The sequence below is a fragment of the Rhinopithecus bieti genome, unplaced genomic scaffold, assembly GCF_001698545.2.
Source record: "Rhinopithecus bieti isolate Rb0 unplaced genomic scaffold, ASM169854v2 scaffold_43749, whole genome shotgun sequence".
Classification (NCBI taxonomy): Eukaryota; Metazoa; Chordata; class Mammalia; order Primates; family Cercopithecidae; genus Rhinopithecus; species Rhinopithecus bieti.
This window is the reverse complement of record NW_016818380.1, coordinates 703,567-720,864: the sequence shown is the minus strand read 5'-3', so window position 1 is coordinate 720,864 and position 17,298 is coordinate 703,567. Positions and strand designations below refer to the sequence as shown.

Below are 17,298 nucleotides of genomic sequence, written 5' to 3'. Positions count from 1 at the left end.
AAAAAAAAAAAAAAAAAAAAAAAAAAAAAAAATTATGGCAAAGTATAGATAGATAATAATTGAAAAATCCAAAACTCAATTAGTGAAATACAAAATAAATATTAACAAATTTGGAGTCAATGTTTATTCGCTTTTTGTTGCTTTTATAATTTCTGAGGTTCAGTCCAATACAGAGAGCTTGAAAGTCCTCTTATTCTCATAACAAGAAAAAAGCTGAAAAACAGAAAATTTAAAAATCTTAAATTTATCAGAGAATTGAGGTCTGAGGGCAAACCGCTGCCCTGAAAACTGGAGAGATAGGTGATACAGACTATTACAGTTTGCTGGAATCAGAAACTACTGCTAGAGCCAGCCATTGGTAGGAATACTTAGAGTAATTTGACTAATTGTTGGAGACTGAGCTGGACTAGCTTGACAGATAATATCTCCTAGAGGCCCAAGCATAGTAGAGCCCCCTTTCATGAGTTTTACTTCCAGAGTCTCCAGCAGGTTCTCATTGTGAACAGCAAAGCACAATCTCCGTGTGCTTCCCTTTCCCCAGTGCAAAGGGAAAAGTAACCATTTCCAAATATGCCCAGAGCATTTTGTTTTCCTTAACAAATGCTTACTCTCAAGGGAAACTATGTCACCATAGCCGAGCCTACATGGGAAAATAAAGCTGAGAAACACACGTGAAGGTTACAGACCACAGGCACAGGCTCACTAAAAGACTAAGACTTAATCATAGAATAAGAGAATGCTTCCTTCTCCCCCACATCTTACTACCACATGAGGAGCATTCCTGTATAATATCAGGGGATTAAAAAGGAAAGAACTGCAAAGCTCAGACTCTTAATACTCAAAGAGGAGTCTTTTGGGAAAGCTAAAGATAAGGGCAGACAAAAACAAGGACACTAGAGGAAATTTTAGTCTCTGACATCTACAGTGACAGCAAACAGTAGATACAGTCTAAGGCCTAGCCAGATAAACATAAAACCTCACCTTACAGGCCTGTTTACCTCAGTTCCTTTTACCTGATACACCATGTCCAGCTTTCAACAAAAAATTACAAGGTATGCTGCATTAGTCCGTTTTCATGCTGCTGATAAAGACATACCTAGACTGGGAAATTTATAAAAGAAAGAGGTTTAATTGGACTTACAGTTCCTCACAATCATGGCAGAAGGCAAGGAGGAGCAAGTCACATCTTACCTGGATGGCAGCAGGCAAAGAGAGAGCCTGTGCAGGGGAATTCCTCTTTTTAAAACCATCAGATCTCGTGAGACTTACTCACTATCACAAGAACAGCATGGGAAAGACTTGCCCCCATGATTCAATTACCTCCCACCGGGTCCCTCCCACAACACATGGGAATTCAAGATGAGATGTGGGTGGCGACACAGACAAACCATATCATTCCACCCCTGGCCCCTCCCCAATCTCACATCCTCACATTTCAAAACCAATTATGCCTTCCCAACAGTCCCCCAAAGTCCTAACTCATTTCAGCATCAACTCAAAAGTCCACAGTCCAAAGTTTCATCCAAGACAAAGCCAGCCTCTTCTGCCTATGAGCCTCTAAAATCAAAAGCAGATTAGTTACTTCCTAGATTCAGTGGGAGTACAGGTATTGGGTAAATTCAGCCATGCCAAATGAGAGAAGTTGGCCCCTTTGTTTCCAAAGGGGCTACAGACTCCATGAAAGTCCGAAATCCAGCAGGACAGTCAAATCTTAAAGTTCCAGAGTGATCTCCTTTGACTCCATGTCTCACATCCAGGTCATGCCAATGCAAAAGGTGGGTTCCCATGGCCCTGGGCAGCTCCACCCCTGTGGCTTTGCAGGGTATAGCCTCCCTCCTGGCTGCTTTCATGGGCTGGCATTGAGCGTCTGCAGCTTTTCCAGGCGCACTGTGCAAGCTGTCAGTGGATCTACCATTCTGGGGTCTGCAGGACAGTGGACCTCTTCTCACAGCTCTACTAAGCAGTGCCCCAGTAGGGACTCTGTGTGGGGGCTCCAACCCCACATTTCCCTTCTGCACTGGCCTAGCAGAGGTTCTCCATGAGGGTCCTGCCCCTGCAGCAACTTCTGCCTGGACATCTGGGCGTTTCCACACATCTGAAATCTAGGTGGAGGTTCCAAAATCTCAATTCTTGACTTCTGTGCACTTATAGGCTCAACACCACATGGAAGCTGCCAAGGCTTGGGGCTTCCACTCTCTGAAGTCATGCCCGAGCTCTACGTTGGCCTTTTTCAGCCACAGCTGGAGTGGCTGGGACACAGGGCACTGAGTCCCTAGGGTGCACACAGCATGGAACCCTGGGCCTAGCACACAAAACCACTTTTTCCTCCTAGGCCTCTGGGCCTGTAATGGGAGGGGCTACCATGAAGACCTCTGACATGCCCTGTGGAAATTTTCCCCATTGTCTTGGGGATTAACATTTGGCTCCTTGTTACTCATGCAAATTTCTGTAGCCGGTTTGAATTTCTCCTCAGAAAATGGGATTTTCTTTTTTATTGTATTGTCAGGCTGCAAATTTTCTGAACTTTTATGCTCTGCTTCCTTTAAAAACCTGAATGCTTTTAATAGCACCCAAGTCACCTCTTGAATGCTTTGCTGCTTAGAAATTTCTTCTGCCAGATATCCTAAATCATCTCTCTCAAGTTCAAACTTCTACAAATCTCTAGGGCCAGAGCAAAATGCTGCCAGTCTCTTTGCTAAAACACAAGTCACCTTTGCTCCAGTTCCCAAGTTCCTCATTTCCATCTAAGACCACCTCAGCCTGGACCTTACTGTTCATATCACTATCAGTATTTCTGTCAAAGCTATTCAACAAGTCTCTAGGAAGTTCCAAAGTTTCCCACATTTTCCTGTCTTCTTCTGAGCCCTCCAAACTGTTCCAACCTCTGCTGTTACCCAGTTCCAAAGCTGCTTCCACATTTTCGGGTATCTTTTCAGCAATGCCTCACTCTATTGGTACCAATTTACTGTATTAGTCTGTTTTCACGTGCTGATAAAGATATACCCCAAAATTACAATTTACAAAAGAAAGAGATTTAATTGGACTTACAGTTCCATATCACTGGGGAAGCCTCACAGTCATGGTGGAAGGCAAGGAGGAGCAACTCACGTCTTACATGGATGGCAGCAGGCAAAGAAAGCAAGCTTGTGAAGGGGAATTCCTCTTTTTAAAACCATCAGATCTCATGAGATGTATTCACTGTCACAAGAACAGTATGGGAAAGACTTCCCCATGATTCAATTACCTTCCACTGGGTCCTTCCCACAACACGTGGGGATTTAAGATGAGATCCGGGTGGGGACACAGCCAACTCATATCATATGCCAAAAGGCAAAAGCCACAGTCTAAAGAGAAAAGCAAGCATCAGAACCAGACTTAGATATGGCAGAGATTCTGGAAGTATCAGATTGGGAATTTAAAATAACTAAGATCAATATGTTAAGGACTCTAATGGAAAAACTGGACAACATGCAAGAACAGATGGATAATGTAAGCAAAGAGATGGAAGCTCTTAGAATCAAAGGAAATGCCAGAAATCAAAAACACTTATCAGACTTAGATTAGTTGTAAATTCATATTTACAATGCCTTTGATGGGCTCATCAGGAGGAAAGAACCAGTGAGCTTTAAGATATGTCAGTGGAAACTTCCCAAACTGAAAAGAGAGAAAAGAAAAAGAATATTCAAGAACTGTGGGACAATTATGAAAAGTGTTACATGTGTATAATGGAAATAATGGAGAATGAAAAGAGAAAGGAACAGAAGAAATATTTGAAATAACAACAGCTGAGGATTTCCCAAAACTAATGATATATGCCAGTAGACTTGTCTTTAATGAAATATTGAAAGAAGTCACTTAGTGAGAAAGAAAATCATATAGGCCAGAAACTCAGATCTACATAAAGAAAGGCAGAATGTTTGAGAAAGAAATGAAGTATGTCAAATACAATCTTTTATTTTTAATATTCTTAACTGACCTAAAAAGACAAGTTTGTTCAAAATAATGAAAACAACAATATACAGGGTATTATAGCTTAGATATGAATGAAATGTGTGGCAGCAATGTTATAAGAGATGCGAGGGAGCTATTCAGTTGTAGAACAGGGACTGGGTTACTCTGTTATGAGTTACTTGTACTAACCTTGAAGTTGTATAGTATTATTCAAGAGTGAACTTACATTAGTTGTAAATTTATATTTACAACTGTGGCATACACATACAAAAGTGGTTCTAGGGCAATCACTCAAAAAATTTTTAGAGTATAATTAATATGCTAAAAGAGGAGATAAAATGGATTCCTATAAAATGCTCTATTAAAACCAGAGAAAACAGAAACTAAGAGACAAAAAATGAAACAAAAAATTACAGCAATGAATAGAAAACAATTACAAATATAGTAGATATTAATCCAACTATTTCAATCATCGCTTTTGGTAAGAATGGTCTTAACATACCAATTAAAAGACAGAGGCTGGGTGTGGTGGCTCACACCTGTAATCCCAGTACTTTGGGAGGCCAAGACAGGAGGCCAGGAGTTGAAGACCAGCCTGCGCAACATAGTGAGAGTCTGTCTCTACAAAAAATATTTTTAAAAATTAGCTGGGCATTGGGCACGGTGGCTCATGCCTGTATTCCCAGCACTTTGGGAGGCCAAGGCGGGTGGATCATGAGGTCAAGAGATCCGAGACCATCTTGGCCAACATGGTGAAACTCGGTCACTACTAAAAATACAAAAATTAGCTGGGTATGGTGTTAGACGCCTGTAGTCCCAGCTACTTGGGATGCTGAGGCAGGAGAATCATTTGAACCTTGGAAGTGGAGGTTGCAGTAAGCCGAGATCACGCCACTGCACTCCAACTGGGCAAGAGAGCGAGACTCTGTCCTCACCCCCCAAAAACAAAAAATTTGGTGGGCATGATTGTGCATGCTTGTCATCCTAGTTACTTGGGAGGCTAAGGTGGGAGGATAGCTTAAGCCCAGGAGTTTGAGATCACAGTGAGCTATGACCTTGCCACTACACTCTGGCCTGGGCAAGTGAGAGAGATGCTGTCTCTTAAAAAAAAAAAAAAAAAAAAAAGGCTATTTGAGTAGATAAAAAAACAAGACCCAACTATAGGTTATTGTTGTCCACAAGAAACCCACTTTAGAAATAAAGACACAGATAAATTAAAAGGACAGAAAAAGATATACCATGCTAACACTAATTGATAAGGCTGGAGTAACTACATTAATGTCAGACAAGTAGATTTCAGAGCAAGGAAAATCATCAAGGATAAAGACAGACATTACATAAATTGTAAAGGGGTCAATTATCTAGGAAAGATACAACAATCCCATGTGTACATGCCTAACAATGGAGCATCAAAATATATGAGGCAAAAACAGATATAAATGTTTTTAGAAACAGACAAATCTGCTATAATAGTTGGAGATGTCAACACCCCTCTATCAGTAACTGACAGATCCAGCAAGCAGAAAATCAGCAGGATATACAACTGAATAGTACCATCCATCAACTGGATGTAATAACATTAACAGAATACTTCCTCTAACAACAGCAGAATATACATTCTTCTACCATTTGTATAGAACATTCACCAAATAGACCACATTCTGGGCCATATGAGACACTTTAACAAAGGTAAAAGAATAGAAATCATACAAAGTATGCTCTCAGACCATAATGGAATTCAACCAGAAATCAGTAATAGAAAGACAGCTGGAAAATCCCCAAATACTCAGAGATCTAAAAACACACTTATAAATAAACACAGGAGTCAAAAAAGTAGTTAAAAAGAAAGTTAAAAAAAATTTTTTGAACTAAAGAAAATGGCTGGGCGCGGTGGCTCATACCAGTAATCCCAGCACTTTGGGAGGCCAAGGCAGGAGGACTGCTTGAGCCCAGGAGTTTGAAGCTGCAGTGAGCTATGACTGTGCCATTGCGTTTCAGCTCGGGTAACAGAGACCCTGACTCTAAAAAAGAAAATGAAAATACAATTGCTGTGTAATAAGTAATTTGGCTGGCCTTTGTCCCTAGAGTCTTGGGTCACTAGGTGCATAGTAAATAAGCAGTAAGATTTTAAAAGGCATCTTTTTTCCTGAGCAGCAATTCTCAACAATGGGCTTAAAATCTTCAGTAAATCATGCTGTAAACAGATGTGCTGTCATCTAGACTTTGTTCTTCCATTTACAGAGCACATGCAAAGTAGATTTAGCATAATTTTTAAGGGCCCTAGAATTTTCAGAATGATAAATGAACATTGGCTTCATAAATTACCAGCTACATTAGCCTCTAACAAGGGAGTCAGCTTGTCCTTTCAAGCTTTGAAGCCAGGTACTGACTTCTCTTTGCTAGCTATGAAAGTCGTAGATGGCATCTTTTTCCAACAGAAGGCTGTTTTATCTACATTGAAAATCTGTTGTTTAGTGTAACTACCGTCATCAATTATCTTAGCTATATTTTCTGGAGAACCTGCTGCAGCTTCTACACCAGCATTTGCTGCTTCACCTTGCAGTTTTGTTAGGGTTGTGGCTTCTTCCCTTAAACCTTATGAACCAATTTCTGCTAGCTTCCAACTTTTCTTCTGCAGCTTCCTCACCTCTATTAGCCTTCACAGAGTTGAAGAGAGTTTGGGGCCTTGCTTTGGCTTAAGGGAATGTTGTGGATGGTTCGATCTTCTATCCAGATTACTAAATTTTTCTCCGTATCAGCAGTAAGGCTGTTTCACTTTTTTCTCATTTGTGTGTTCATTGGAGTAGCACTTTTGACTTCCTTCAAGAACTTTCCCTTTGCATTCACAAGTTAGCTAACTGGTGTAGGAGGCTTACCTTTCTACCCATCTCAGCTTTCAATATGCTTTCCTTATTAAGCTTAATCATATCTAGCTTTTGATTAAAGTGAGAGATGTGAGATTCTTCCTTTCATTTGAACACGTAGAGGCCATTGTAGGGTTAATTGCCTAAGTTCAGTATCATTGTGTCTCAGAGAACAGGGAGGCCTGAAGAAAGGGAGAGAGATGAGGGAAGAGGCAGTGGGTGGAGCATTCAGAACACACAAAACGTTTATCCATTAAGTTTGCCGTCTTCTATAGGTGCAGTTTGCAGCGTCTCAAAACAATTACAATAGTAATGTCAAAGATCACTGAGCACAGACCACCATAATGATATAATAATAAAAGTTTGAAATACTGCAATAATTACCAAAAATGTGACCCAGAGACAAAGTAAGCACATACAGTTGGAAAACTGGTGCTGATAGATTTGCTCAGCACAGGCTTACCACAAGCCTTCAATTTGTAACACAGCATCTGCAAAGGGCAAGAAAGTGAAGCATGATCAAACAAGGCAAGCCTGCATTAGAGTTTCAGGGCTGCTTCATCCACTATCACTGCTGGTGCAGAGCTGAGTTCAATGGTGGGCATAATGGCTGGTTGAGAAGCAGGCTAAAGGAGAGCTAGCACTCCCAGCAACCCCAGGTCTAGTTTTCCTATACAGTAACTGTTGATTTATTTATAAAAAGTTTCTGTAGCAATAGGGTCTTGCTGTGTTGCCAAGGTTGGTCTCAAATGCTGGTCTTGAAGTATCCTCCCCTCTCAGCCTCCCAAAGTGAGGAGACTATGGGCGTGGGCCATCACACCTGGCCCAGAGTGACTGTTTAGTGTTACCTGTTTGCTTCCTGAAGAAATAAATCTGCAATTCAAACATGGAAAGATGTGCAAAATCTTTGTTTGCTTGGGGAAAAGAATTATTTAATTGATAGAATTTTGCTTTATACTTATTGTGACAATCTTACATTCATTTGCTTTATAGGTACCTATACACAAATTCTTATCCCCTTGGGGGTTAGAAGTTTTAATTATTATAAGGCTATGCATTCTTTTGTGTGTATGTTTAAGCATCATAGAAAAATACATTCCACGGGCTGGGTGCAGTGCTCACGCCTGTAATCCCAGCACTTTAGGAAGCTGAGACGGGCGAATCACGAGGTCAGGAGATGGAGACCATCCTGGCTAACACAGTGAAACCCAGTCTCTACTAAAAAAAAATATTAGCCAGGTGTGGTGGCAGGCGCCTGTAGTCCCAGTTACTCAGGAGGCTGAGGCGGAAGAATGGTGTGAACCCAGGAGGTGGAGCTTGCAGTGAGCCGAGATCCCGCCACTGCACTCCAGCCTGGGCGACAGAGCGAGACTCTGTCTCAAAAAAAAAGAAGAAAAAAGAAAAACACATTCCATGGACGAACGTGGGGCAAGTATCGGTGGTTTCAGTTGTATTACACTGTGAAATTCAAAGGCAAAGAAAATGGTATTAAAAGCACATTCTTTACCCCATATTATATGATTCTATTTGTATAAAATGTCCAGACTAGGCAAATCTATAGAGACAGAAAAAAATTAGGTGGTTGCCTGATGCTGGGGCCTAGAGGGTGAGGGCTAAGGGATATCTTTCTTGGGTAACAAAAATATTCTAAAATTGACTGTGGTGATGGATGTATAACTCTGTGAATATACTAAAGGCCACTGAATTGTATGCTTCAAATAGGTAAATTGTATGGTATGCAAATTACAGCTCAAAAAAGTTGTTAAACTTGCTGTTGATATAGCCCACTGTGGATTTAAAAATGTTTAATTTCAATATACATTAAAAACACAAGTAGCTGACAGATGTTAAGAGTCAATGATAAGAATAAGGGCTATAGAATATAGATAAAATCCAGGTGGGCTGGCCATTTAATTGTATTCTAGTATAAAAATATTTTACAAAAATTCAGTCAGCACTGAAGCTTACAAGTTTTATATATAATTTTGAGTATCTGGAGTGGATGAAAACTTATAAAGTTAAGATGATCTTATCAGTAGAAAAGATATTCTAAACAATTTTAGCCCAAAGAAGCATTTTGATTGCCTAATTTATCTTTGTAAAGGAGAAGTAAATCTTATAGCTGGTCTCTGTAAACCTCACAGCTGGAACATTCTAACAGCACCTTGCAGTTTCCAGTGATCAAAGTAAGTTACTTTATATACTAAACTAAGAATTTCATAATAGAAATAATGCAACACCAGGGGGTGCGGTTATCATGAAATAATTACACTCCTGAGAGATTACAGACACAAGGCTGTACCCCAGGGGTGTGATTATCCCATGATAACCACATCCACTGAAATTGCCTTATTGCAAAAATAATCTCTATTCACTGGTGAGACATTATTCAATAGGTGATTTTTTTTTTTTAATGAAAAGGCTTTTTTTTTTTTTAGCTTGAATCAGCAAGTGGATTAGAAAATTGGTCAGTCTATTTTTCATTGCATTCAAATTCAGAACACAACATCATTATTATTTGCTTTCCTATTTGACACAGTAGAATTTTGATTTTGTTTTTGAGAAATCTTTCAGAGTTTCTATTTGCTTTAGTTAACTACTACTGCTAAATTTATGTCAAACTTTAAAGGCATTAATTGAGCAATTCAATTTTAAATAACTTACTTCTATGTACAGTTTTTAATTCTTCTAAAACAATGTTCATTTAAAAAACTTATAAATGCAATGTACCTTCACTAATGGAATTACAGGTAAGCCAAAAGATGAAACCAAAATCTCAAGTAATCCTACCGCCCAGACACAACCACTGTTAATAATTGTCTATCTCCTTCCAATCCTTTTTCTAAAAGTATCTGTCTCTGTCTACATGTCTACCTAAAGATACAAAGAGAAACACAAACGTAACTACTCTGTTTTACAACCTGCTTTTCTTATTTGACCAGAGATTGTAAACAACGTCCATATCATTAAGAAATCTTCATATCACTTAAAATAGCTACAAGGGATAGTATTCCATTGTAACAATATTCTATAATTACTCACTTAATATCATTTTATTAGACATTTAGGTGTTCTTTATTTTTTTTCTCTGTAGTCCAGGATGGAGTGCAGTGGCACAACTTCGGCTCACGGCAACCTCTGCCTCCCAGGTTTGAGCGATTCTCGTGCCTCAGCCTCCTGAGTAGCTGGGATTACAGGTGCACACCAGCACGCCCAGCTAATTTTTATTTTTTTAGTAGAGACGGGGTTTCTCAATGTTGTCCAGGCTGGTCTCAAACTCCTGACCTCAGGTGATTTGCCTGCCTCGGCCTCCCTCACCTGTTGGGATTAGAGGTGTGAGCCACCGAGCCCAGCCTCTCTTTTACTGTATACATAATCCTTTGTGACTAAATGTTTGAACATATCCATGATTATTTCCTTAGGGTAGATTCATGACTTTGTAATAAGTAAAACAAAGAAACAGAAAAAGGTACTTTGCTCCCAAATTGTCAATTGTTCTTACATACAGTTTAAGCTGATGGTTCTCAACCTTGATGATGCCTAAGAAATAGATCAGTAACTTTCATCATTTTATGTGGCATCACAGATGGTAAAAGTTACTGATTTTTTAAATCATAATTTTATCATAGAGTTCAGATATTCTAAGATACAAGATTTAAGAAATTAAAATATCCAATGTATTTACAAGTATTTGTTCTCATACCATGTCAGTTTGAATGGAAAAACTGGAAATGGAAATTTCCCTAACATCTTCTTTTATAAAGACTGAGGCAAAGAATTAATTCAGTCTGCTAGTTATTTCTCATCATGAACATAGCCTTTACAACACACCAGTAACTCTGCTTTTTTTAGCTGTTCCAATTATTCTGAAAATAAGTTTAATATGGGAGTACAAAGGAAAACATTAGCCTTCTGAAGAAAATCATGTGACATTCAATGTTTGAAAAGCCTAAATTTTAAGTTTCTTTTAATCACACATTTTAATATAAAATAAAATTATCTGTAATTTCACCTAATTAACATACTATTTTCATGTTTGTTTCCTTCCAGTCCTAATTTACATTCCCACAGATTTATATTAGAATCATAGCATAGATTCAATTGTATTACTTAGTTTACTTAAGATATCAACAGTTTACTTTGCCATTCCCCTAGTGCTGGATATTTAGACTGTTTACAATGGTGAAAAATTAGAAATGATGTTGAAAATGTCTTCACTCACCTTAAAAAAAAAAAAAGCTCTTTCAACGCATTATCACCTTTCCTTTTCCTTAATACTATCCCCCTGTTGTGTGTGTGTGTGTGTGTGTGTGTGTGTGTGTGTGTGTGTGTTTCTTCTTACATGCAAAACACACACCCACACAGCCTTCCATGGCATTAATTTTGCTTACAGTAGTTTCACCAAACTTTCAGATCATGAACATCATCTTGGAGAGTAAGATGCTCAGACTTCTCCCTCCTCTCAGGACTCTTCTTCAACAGCCCCTCTGCAACAGGGGCTTGGGAACCAACATTTACACAAAATACTTAAGTGAACCTTTCCATTAGGTAAGTTTGAGTAAACACTGGCTACAGCATTAGTGGCCAAACCCTTTCGGCCAGCTTTTTGAGAGCCATTTAAGTCTGTTGCTATCATTTAAAGTCATCCAAGTTAAAATCTTCTGTGCTTATGTTTTTCTTCTAATCTTTCTTCTTTGGTCAACCTTTCTTTCTACCTAAGTTTTAATTCTTCAAAGCTCATTTTAGTCCCACCTCCTCTATTAGCTACATAATTCAGTTACTCTCTATTAAATAGAGCCTTACATAATACCATACTTTGTTTTCCTGACTAGGTTGTAAACTGGGATTACTCTATGTTAATTTGATGTGTCTGATTAGACTGTAAATCAGGCGTTGAGCCTGTATCTTCTATGAGAGCTTGGGTTCAAAAAACAAAACTTACTGGCTGATGTGCAAGATGTCAAATACAGAGTTGGCAAATACAATTATTTCACAAAGTAAGCAAAAAACTTCAGTTCTAAGAATTAAGCAAATGCAGGCAGAGAGATGTTAAGCAGCTTGCCTAAAGTTACACAGATACTAAGTAGCAAACACTTAGCTATGTATGGAGCTACACAGATGCCTGGCTGTAAACCTGGCTGCAAATGAGGCATCTGTGTAGCTCCACAGCTCCTCAGTCTGTGTGCTTAACCACTAAGTACATGGCTTCTCAGAACTGATGGTTTTCTCTATATGAAAGGTTATTCCTTTTGCCTAAGATACTCAATGCTCTTTTCCCATGTCTTGCATGCCATGCCAGCATCTTTCCTGTCATTTAGGTCTCAGCTTAATGTTGCTTCCTTAGACGAGCCCTTCCTGACCACTTTTCTGAAGTAATGCCCCATTTAGTTCTTATCACAGTATCCAATTAAACATTCATCACAGAACTTATAAATACCCGATATTTTCTTATTTATTAGTTTACTGTGTGTCATTCCCAATATAATGAAAGGTTTTGGTATTGTGTTCCTAGAGCCTAGAACAAGGTCTGGCACAGAAAAAGGGCTCCATAAATGATGATTGAATAAACATGTTTATTTTACCAACCACTGATGAACATTTAGGGTTGCTGCCAATCTTTCACTACTATAACTCTTTGAAAATCTGCCTTATCACATTTTTATTATAAATTACTGGAAGGCAAATTTCTAGGTAAAAGGTATGCATGTTTTCAGGCTTTTGATATACATCAGCAAATATATAACCTTTCCAGAAAGGTTCCTCTAATTTATCAAGAGAGGGTTAAAATGTTCATTTTGTTTGGGTGCAGTGTCTCACACCTGTAATCCCAGCACTTTGGGAGGCTGAGGTGGGATGATCATTTGAGCTCAGGAGTTCAAGACCAGCCTGGGCAACATGATGAAACCCCATCTCTACAAAAAAAACCAAAAATTAGCTGGGCATGGTGGCTTACGTCTGTAGTCCCAGCTACTCAGGAGGCTGAGGTGTAGGGATTGCTTGAGCCTGGGAAGCAGAGGTTGCAGTGAGCTGAGGCCCGCATCACTGCCCTCCAGTCTGGGCAACAGGATGACACCCTGTCCCAAAGAAAAACAAAACACAAAATAAAATGTCCATTTTACCACACTTGTGAAAATACTGGATGCATACCTTTTAAAATCTTTACTAAGGTTTGACAGGCAAAAAGGTAACATATTGTTTTAGTTTTCATTTCTTTGGTTATTAATGTTGTTGAAAATATTCTCACATGTTTAATGGTCATCTGAATTCCTCTTTTTGTAAACTATCTTTAGGTCCTTTGCTCCTTCATGTTTGTGTGTTCATCTTTTTCATATTGACTTGAAATAACACTTTTGTTTTTGAGACAGAGTCTCGCTTTGTCACCTGGGCTGGAGCACAATGGTACAAACCTGGCTCACTGCAGCCTCAACCTTCTGGGCTCAAATGATCCTCCTGCCTTGGCCTCTCGAGTAGCTGGGACTACAGGCGCAGACCACCAAGCCCAGCTAAATTTTTTTGTATTTTTTGTAGAGATGGGGTTTCATCATGTTGCCCAGGCTGGTCTCAAACTCCTGAACTCAAGTGATCCTCCTGCCTTGGCCTTTCAACATGCTGGGATTACAGGCATGAGCCACCATGCCCAGCCCTGAAAGAACATTTTATATATTGGGGTATCAGCCTCATGCAGAGAAACCATACTGTTTCCACAAAGGTAATGCTTCTCATCTTCTCCCACCCAGGTGCTCAATTCATTTAGATAGAGAAAGACTTCTTAAGCCTGGTTACATAAATGTTAAAAACTTGATAGGAACCAAATACTTGAGCATTTTTTCTACTTCATTAATTTGATCCTGAAAAAGTTCATTTTACTAAGGAACAGTACCACAGTAAAACCCCACCATAAGAGGGTTCCAAAAATGTTAATTGTATAGATTGGGTGACTGAGTTATTATAAGGTTAATGAATAGAAATGGAGGGCTGGAGGGCCGGGCACGGTGACTCGTGCCTGTAATCCCAGCAGTTTGGGAGGCCGAAGCAGGCAGATCATGAGGTCAGGAGATCGAGACCATCCTGGCTAACACAGTGAAACCCTGTCTCTACTAAAAATACAAAAAATTAGCCGGGCATGGTGGCGGACACCTGTAGTCCCAGCTACTCGGGAGGCTGAGGCAGGAGAATGGCATGAATCTGGGAGGAGGAGCTTGCAGTGAGCCAAGATCGCACCACTGCACTCCAGCCTGGGCGGCAAAGCGAGACTCTGTCTCAGAAGAAAAAAAAAGAAAGAAACGGGGGGCTGGAGAAGAGCCAATAACCAGCTTTGTTATATCTGAATTCACATAATTGTGGGCATGTTTTTTTGAGGTTTTCGTGTTTTCAACACTCTTAAAAACAGGTTAACTATTCAGTTAGCACAAGTTCTTTTGATTGTTAGCAGACTTTCTAATATAGACTTGAGAAATCAAGTCTATTGATTATTAAAAGAAAGCACTAAGTCTGGAGTCTATGCTACTCAGGATCAGAGTTAGACAAGGCTGAGGCATAAAGACAACTACTACTTCTGCCTGTCCCAAGTCAACCAAGAGTCATGCAGTTGTAGGGGCACTATAAGGTTCGAGTGAAAGAAAAGATAAGATGCAACCCCTTCCAGAAAACAGGTTGTACTTCGATATAACAAAAAATCCCTGTGACTAAAAAAGAAGTGGTCAGAAATATTTGAGCCAACAGGTATATAACATACACCACTTCATTTCCTTTGGGGCTTTATTTCCTTTGAGGCCTTTCTCCCTTCTTCTACTAGTTAGCTGGGGGCAAGGGAGGAGGAGGCATTAGGTATATAAGTTTTTAAGGGTACCTGTACTGTGGTATCAGTGGGATGTTCTTTTGTCAGAGACTGCCAGACCTAAGTCCCTATCAGTATTGTCTCACCTAATTAATACTGAGCGAATAATTTCCTTCTACTTAAACTGTGCAGCTTCCTTCTACTTAAAAGGTGGTTACTGGCCAGGCATGGTGGCTCATGTCTGTAATCCCAGTACTTTGGGAGGCTGAGGCAGGTGGATCACTTTGAGCCCAGGAGTTGGAGACCAGCCTAGGCAACATGGCAAAACCCTAGCTCTATTAAAAAATACAAAAACTAGCCAGGCATGGTGGTGTGTGTTGGCAGTCTCAGCTAGCTACTCGGGGGGCTGAGGTGGGAAGAGAGCTTGAGCCCGGGAGCTGAAGGTTGCAGTGAGCCAAGATTGCGCCACTGCACTCCAGTCTGGGCAACAGAGCCAGACTTGGTCTCAAAAAACAAACAAACAAAAAAACCAAGCTTATCATTCAAATTCCTAAACTCCTAATAGGAAAACTGGCACTTTGAATCCTATAGCCTGAATCAGCTTGCTGAAGAATCTCTAGCTATCGAATAGAGGCTAAAGATTGTGTGTTGATTGAGGGTAAACCCTGGGGTCAGACTGAGGCAGCAGTGAAAGCCAAAGGGAGTCTAAGGAGGTGCATCACAGGCCTTGGTGGCCTGAGAGGACAGGGCTTCATGCCCAGAGCATCTGCTTCAATAGAGCAGCCCCGCTTTTATATGTTCTGTATACTGAGGTTTCATGTAAGATTTCTTAAAAGAGAAAAAAATGGTTCTCTAGCTGCTTTAAAAATGCAGAAAATCTCTGAGTTATACTATTATCCTTATTTTAAAATAACGAGCTGAAATTCATAAAAGTGAAAGGACTTGCTTAAGGTTACAGGATTAAACAGATTATTTCTATTATGATCTATTACAAGCTAGAGTTGGATTATTGTGCCTGTTTCAATAATATACTAACAAAGCACTGATAAATTTAAGTTAAAACTTCTCAGTTTAGTATCTCTTTAGAAAAAGAACCAAAATGATCTAAACCAAATTAGAGCAATTTTTTTGAAATAGACGGTAATATGCAGGACAGTAAGTGAACTTTAAGTAAAAAACAATTTTAACATACTCAGTTTTGTTTTACCTCTGTACTAAAAGAGATGGCTTCTGAGGCTTTCAGTACAGTCTATTTTTATAATTCAGGAGGATATGAATACGAGAAATAACTATTTTTTCCTTCCATTTTTAGGCTACTAGCCTGATAAACTATGTTTAATGTATTTTACTTTAAGATTTAGTTCATAGGGCCTTTGGCTGGAAAAATTTAACTTAATCCTATTACACAGTATTGCAATTCAACATATATGATCAGATTTTCCCATTAATCATATTTTGGGAATGGTCTTAGTCAAAACAAATAAACAAACAAACAAAATAAAACCACACACACAAACCCAAATAAAACAATACCCAGAAAGAGCAAAGAAAAATGTTGTTTTATCTTTCCTTGTTTGTCCTCTCCCGAAACAAATCATGTCTAGTGCCTACCTGAGCCATCAGTAGGAACCGAACTTGCATTGATTCCAGAAAGACCAAACAAAGGACATTCTCGATCTGTGTTGACATGACCCCATTTGTGACATTTAATGCACCTCACATTTCGAACCTGAGAAATAATGAATGTGATTTTGGTTACTGAAAATGTAAGAATCTAACCAATGTTCAAATTCCCATTCCTTGATAGAATTTAAGTTAAATTACATTTTAAAAGATCTCCAGGGAAAAGACTCCAAACTATGTTTGGTAATTGAATACAAAGACTAAAATATTTCACTATAAATTTTGCCTAGAAACTAAGCTGAATCCCATTTCTTTTTACCTCTCACTTGGTGGCAATATAATGTCATCCAAAAGAAATGGTAAAATACCAAAAGAATTATGTCATTATGTGAAGAAATTAAGCTTAAATTCTCTCATTTTAATAAGTTAACCTTTAAAGTTTCAAATTTTGAAACCCAGAGCTGGTAAACATTTTCTGTAAAGGTCCAAATGTAGTAAATATTATTATAGGCTTTTTGGGACAGATGTTGTCTATTCTAACTACTCAACTCTGCTTCTGTAGTGGGAAAGCAGCCATAGCCAATAAGGAAATGAATAGGCAAAGCAGTGTTCCAACAAAACTTTCTTTACAACAAGGATTTGCCCTCTGCTGATAGTCTGCCCTGATTCTAAACCAATAATAGATTTAAATCTTTTCTTGACATTGAGCTGATTCTCCAAATTTTTTAAAAACTACAGAGACCAATATCATTGTAGCTCTCACTATAAAAGTTTGATTCCTGTCTCTTTTTTTTTGTTTTTTGAGATAGAGTCTCACTCTATTGCCCAGGCTGGAGTGCAGTGGCGCAGTCACGGCTCATTGCAACCTCCACCTCCTGGGTTCCAGTGATTCTCCTGCCTCAGACTCCCGAGTAGCTGGGATTACAGGCACCTGCCACCATGCAGGCTAATTTTTTGTATTTTTAGTAGAGACAGGGTTTCACTATGTCAGCCTGGCTGGTCTCGAACTCCTGACCTCGTGATCCGCCCACCTCGGCCTCCCAAAGCGCTGAAATTACAGGCATGAACCACCACACCCAGCCT

The 17,298-nt window shown here is 39.3% G+C and overlaps 1 protein-coding gene across 1 annotated transcript in view; it reads right to left on the bottom strand.

The window, feature by feature from the left end:
- The window catches only part of CIRSR (corepressor of RBPJ and splicing regulator), a 52,299-nt gene that overhangs the window by 19,204 nt on the left and 15,797 nt on the right, over nucleotides 1–17,298 (bottom strand). The window contains 1 exon segment of the mRNA XM_017856964.1: nucleotides 16,204–16,321. Coding sequence (XP_017712453.1) covers nucleotides 16,204–16,321 — 118 coding nt within the window.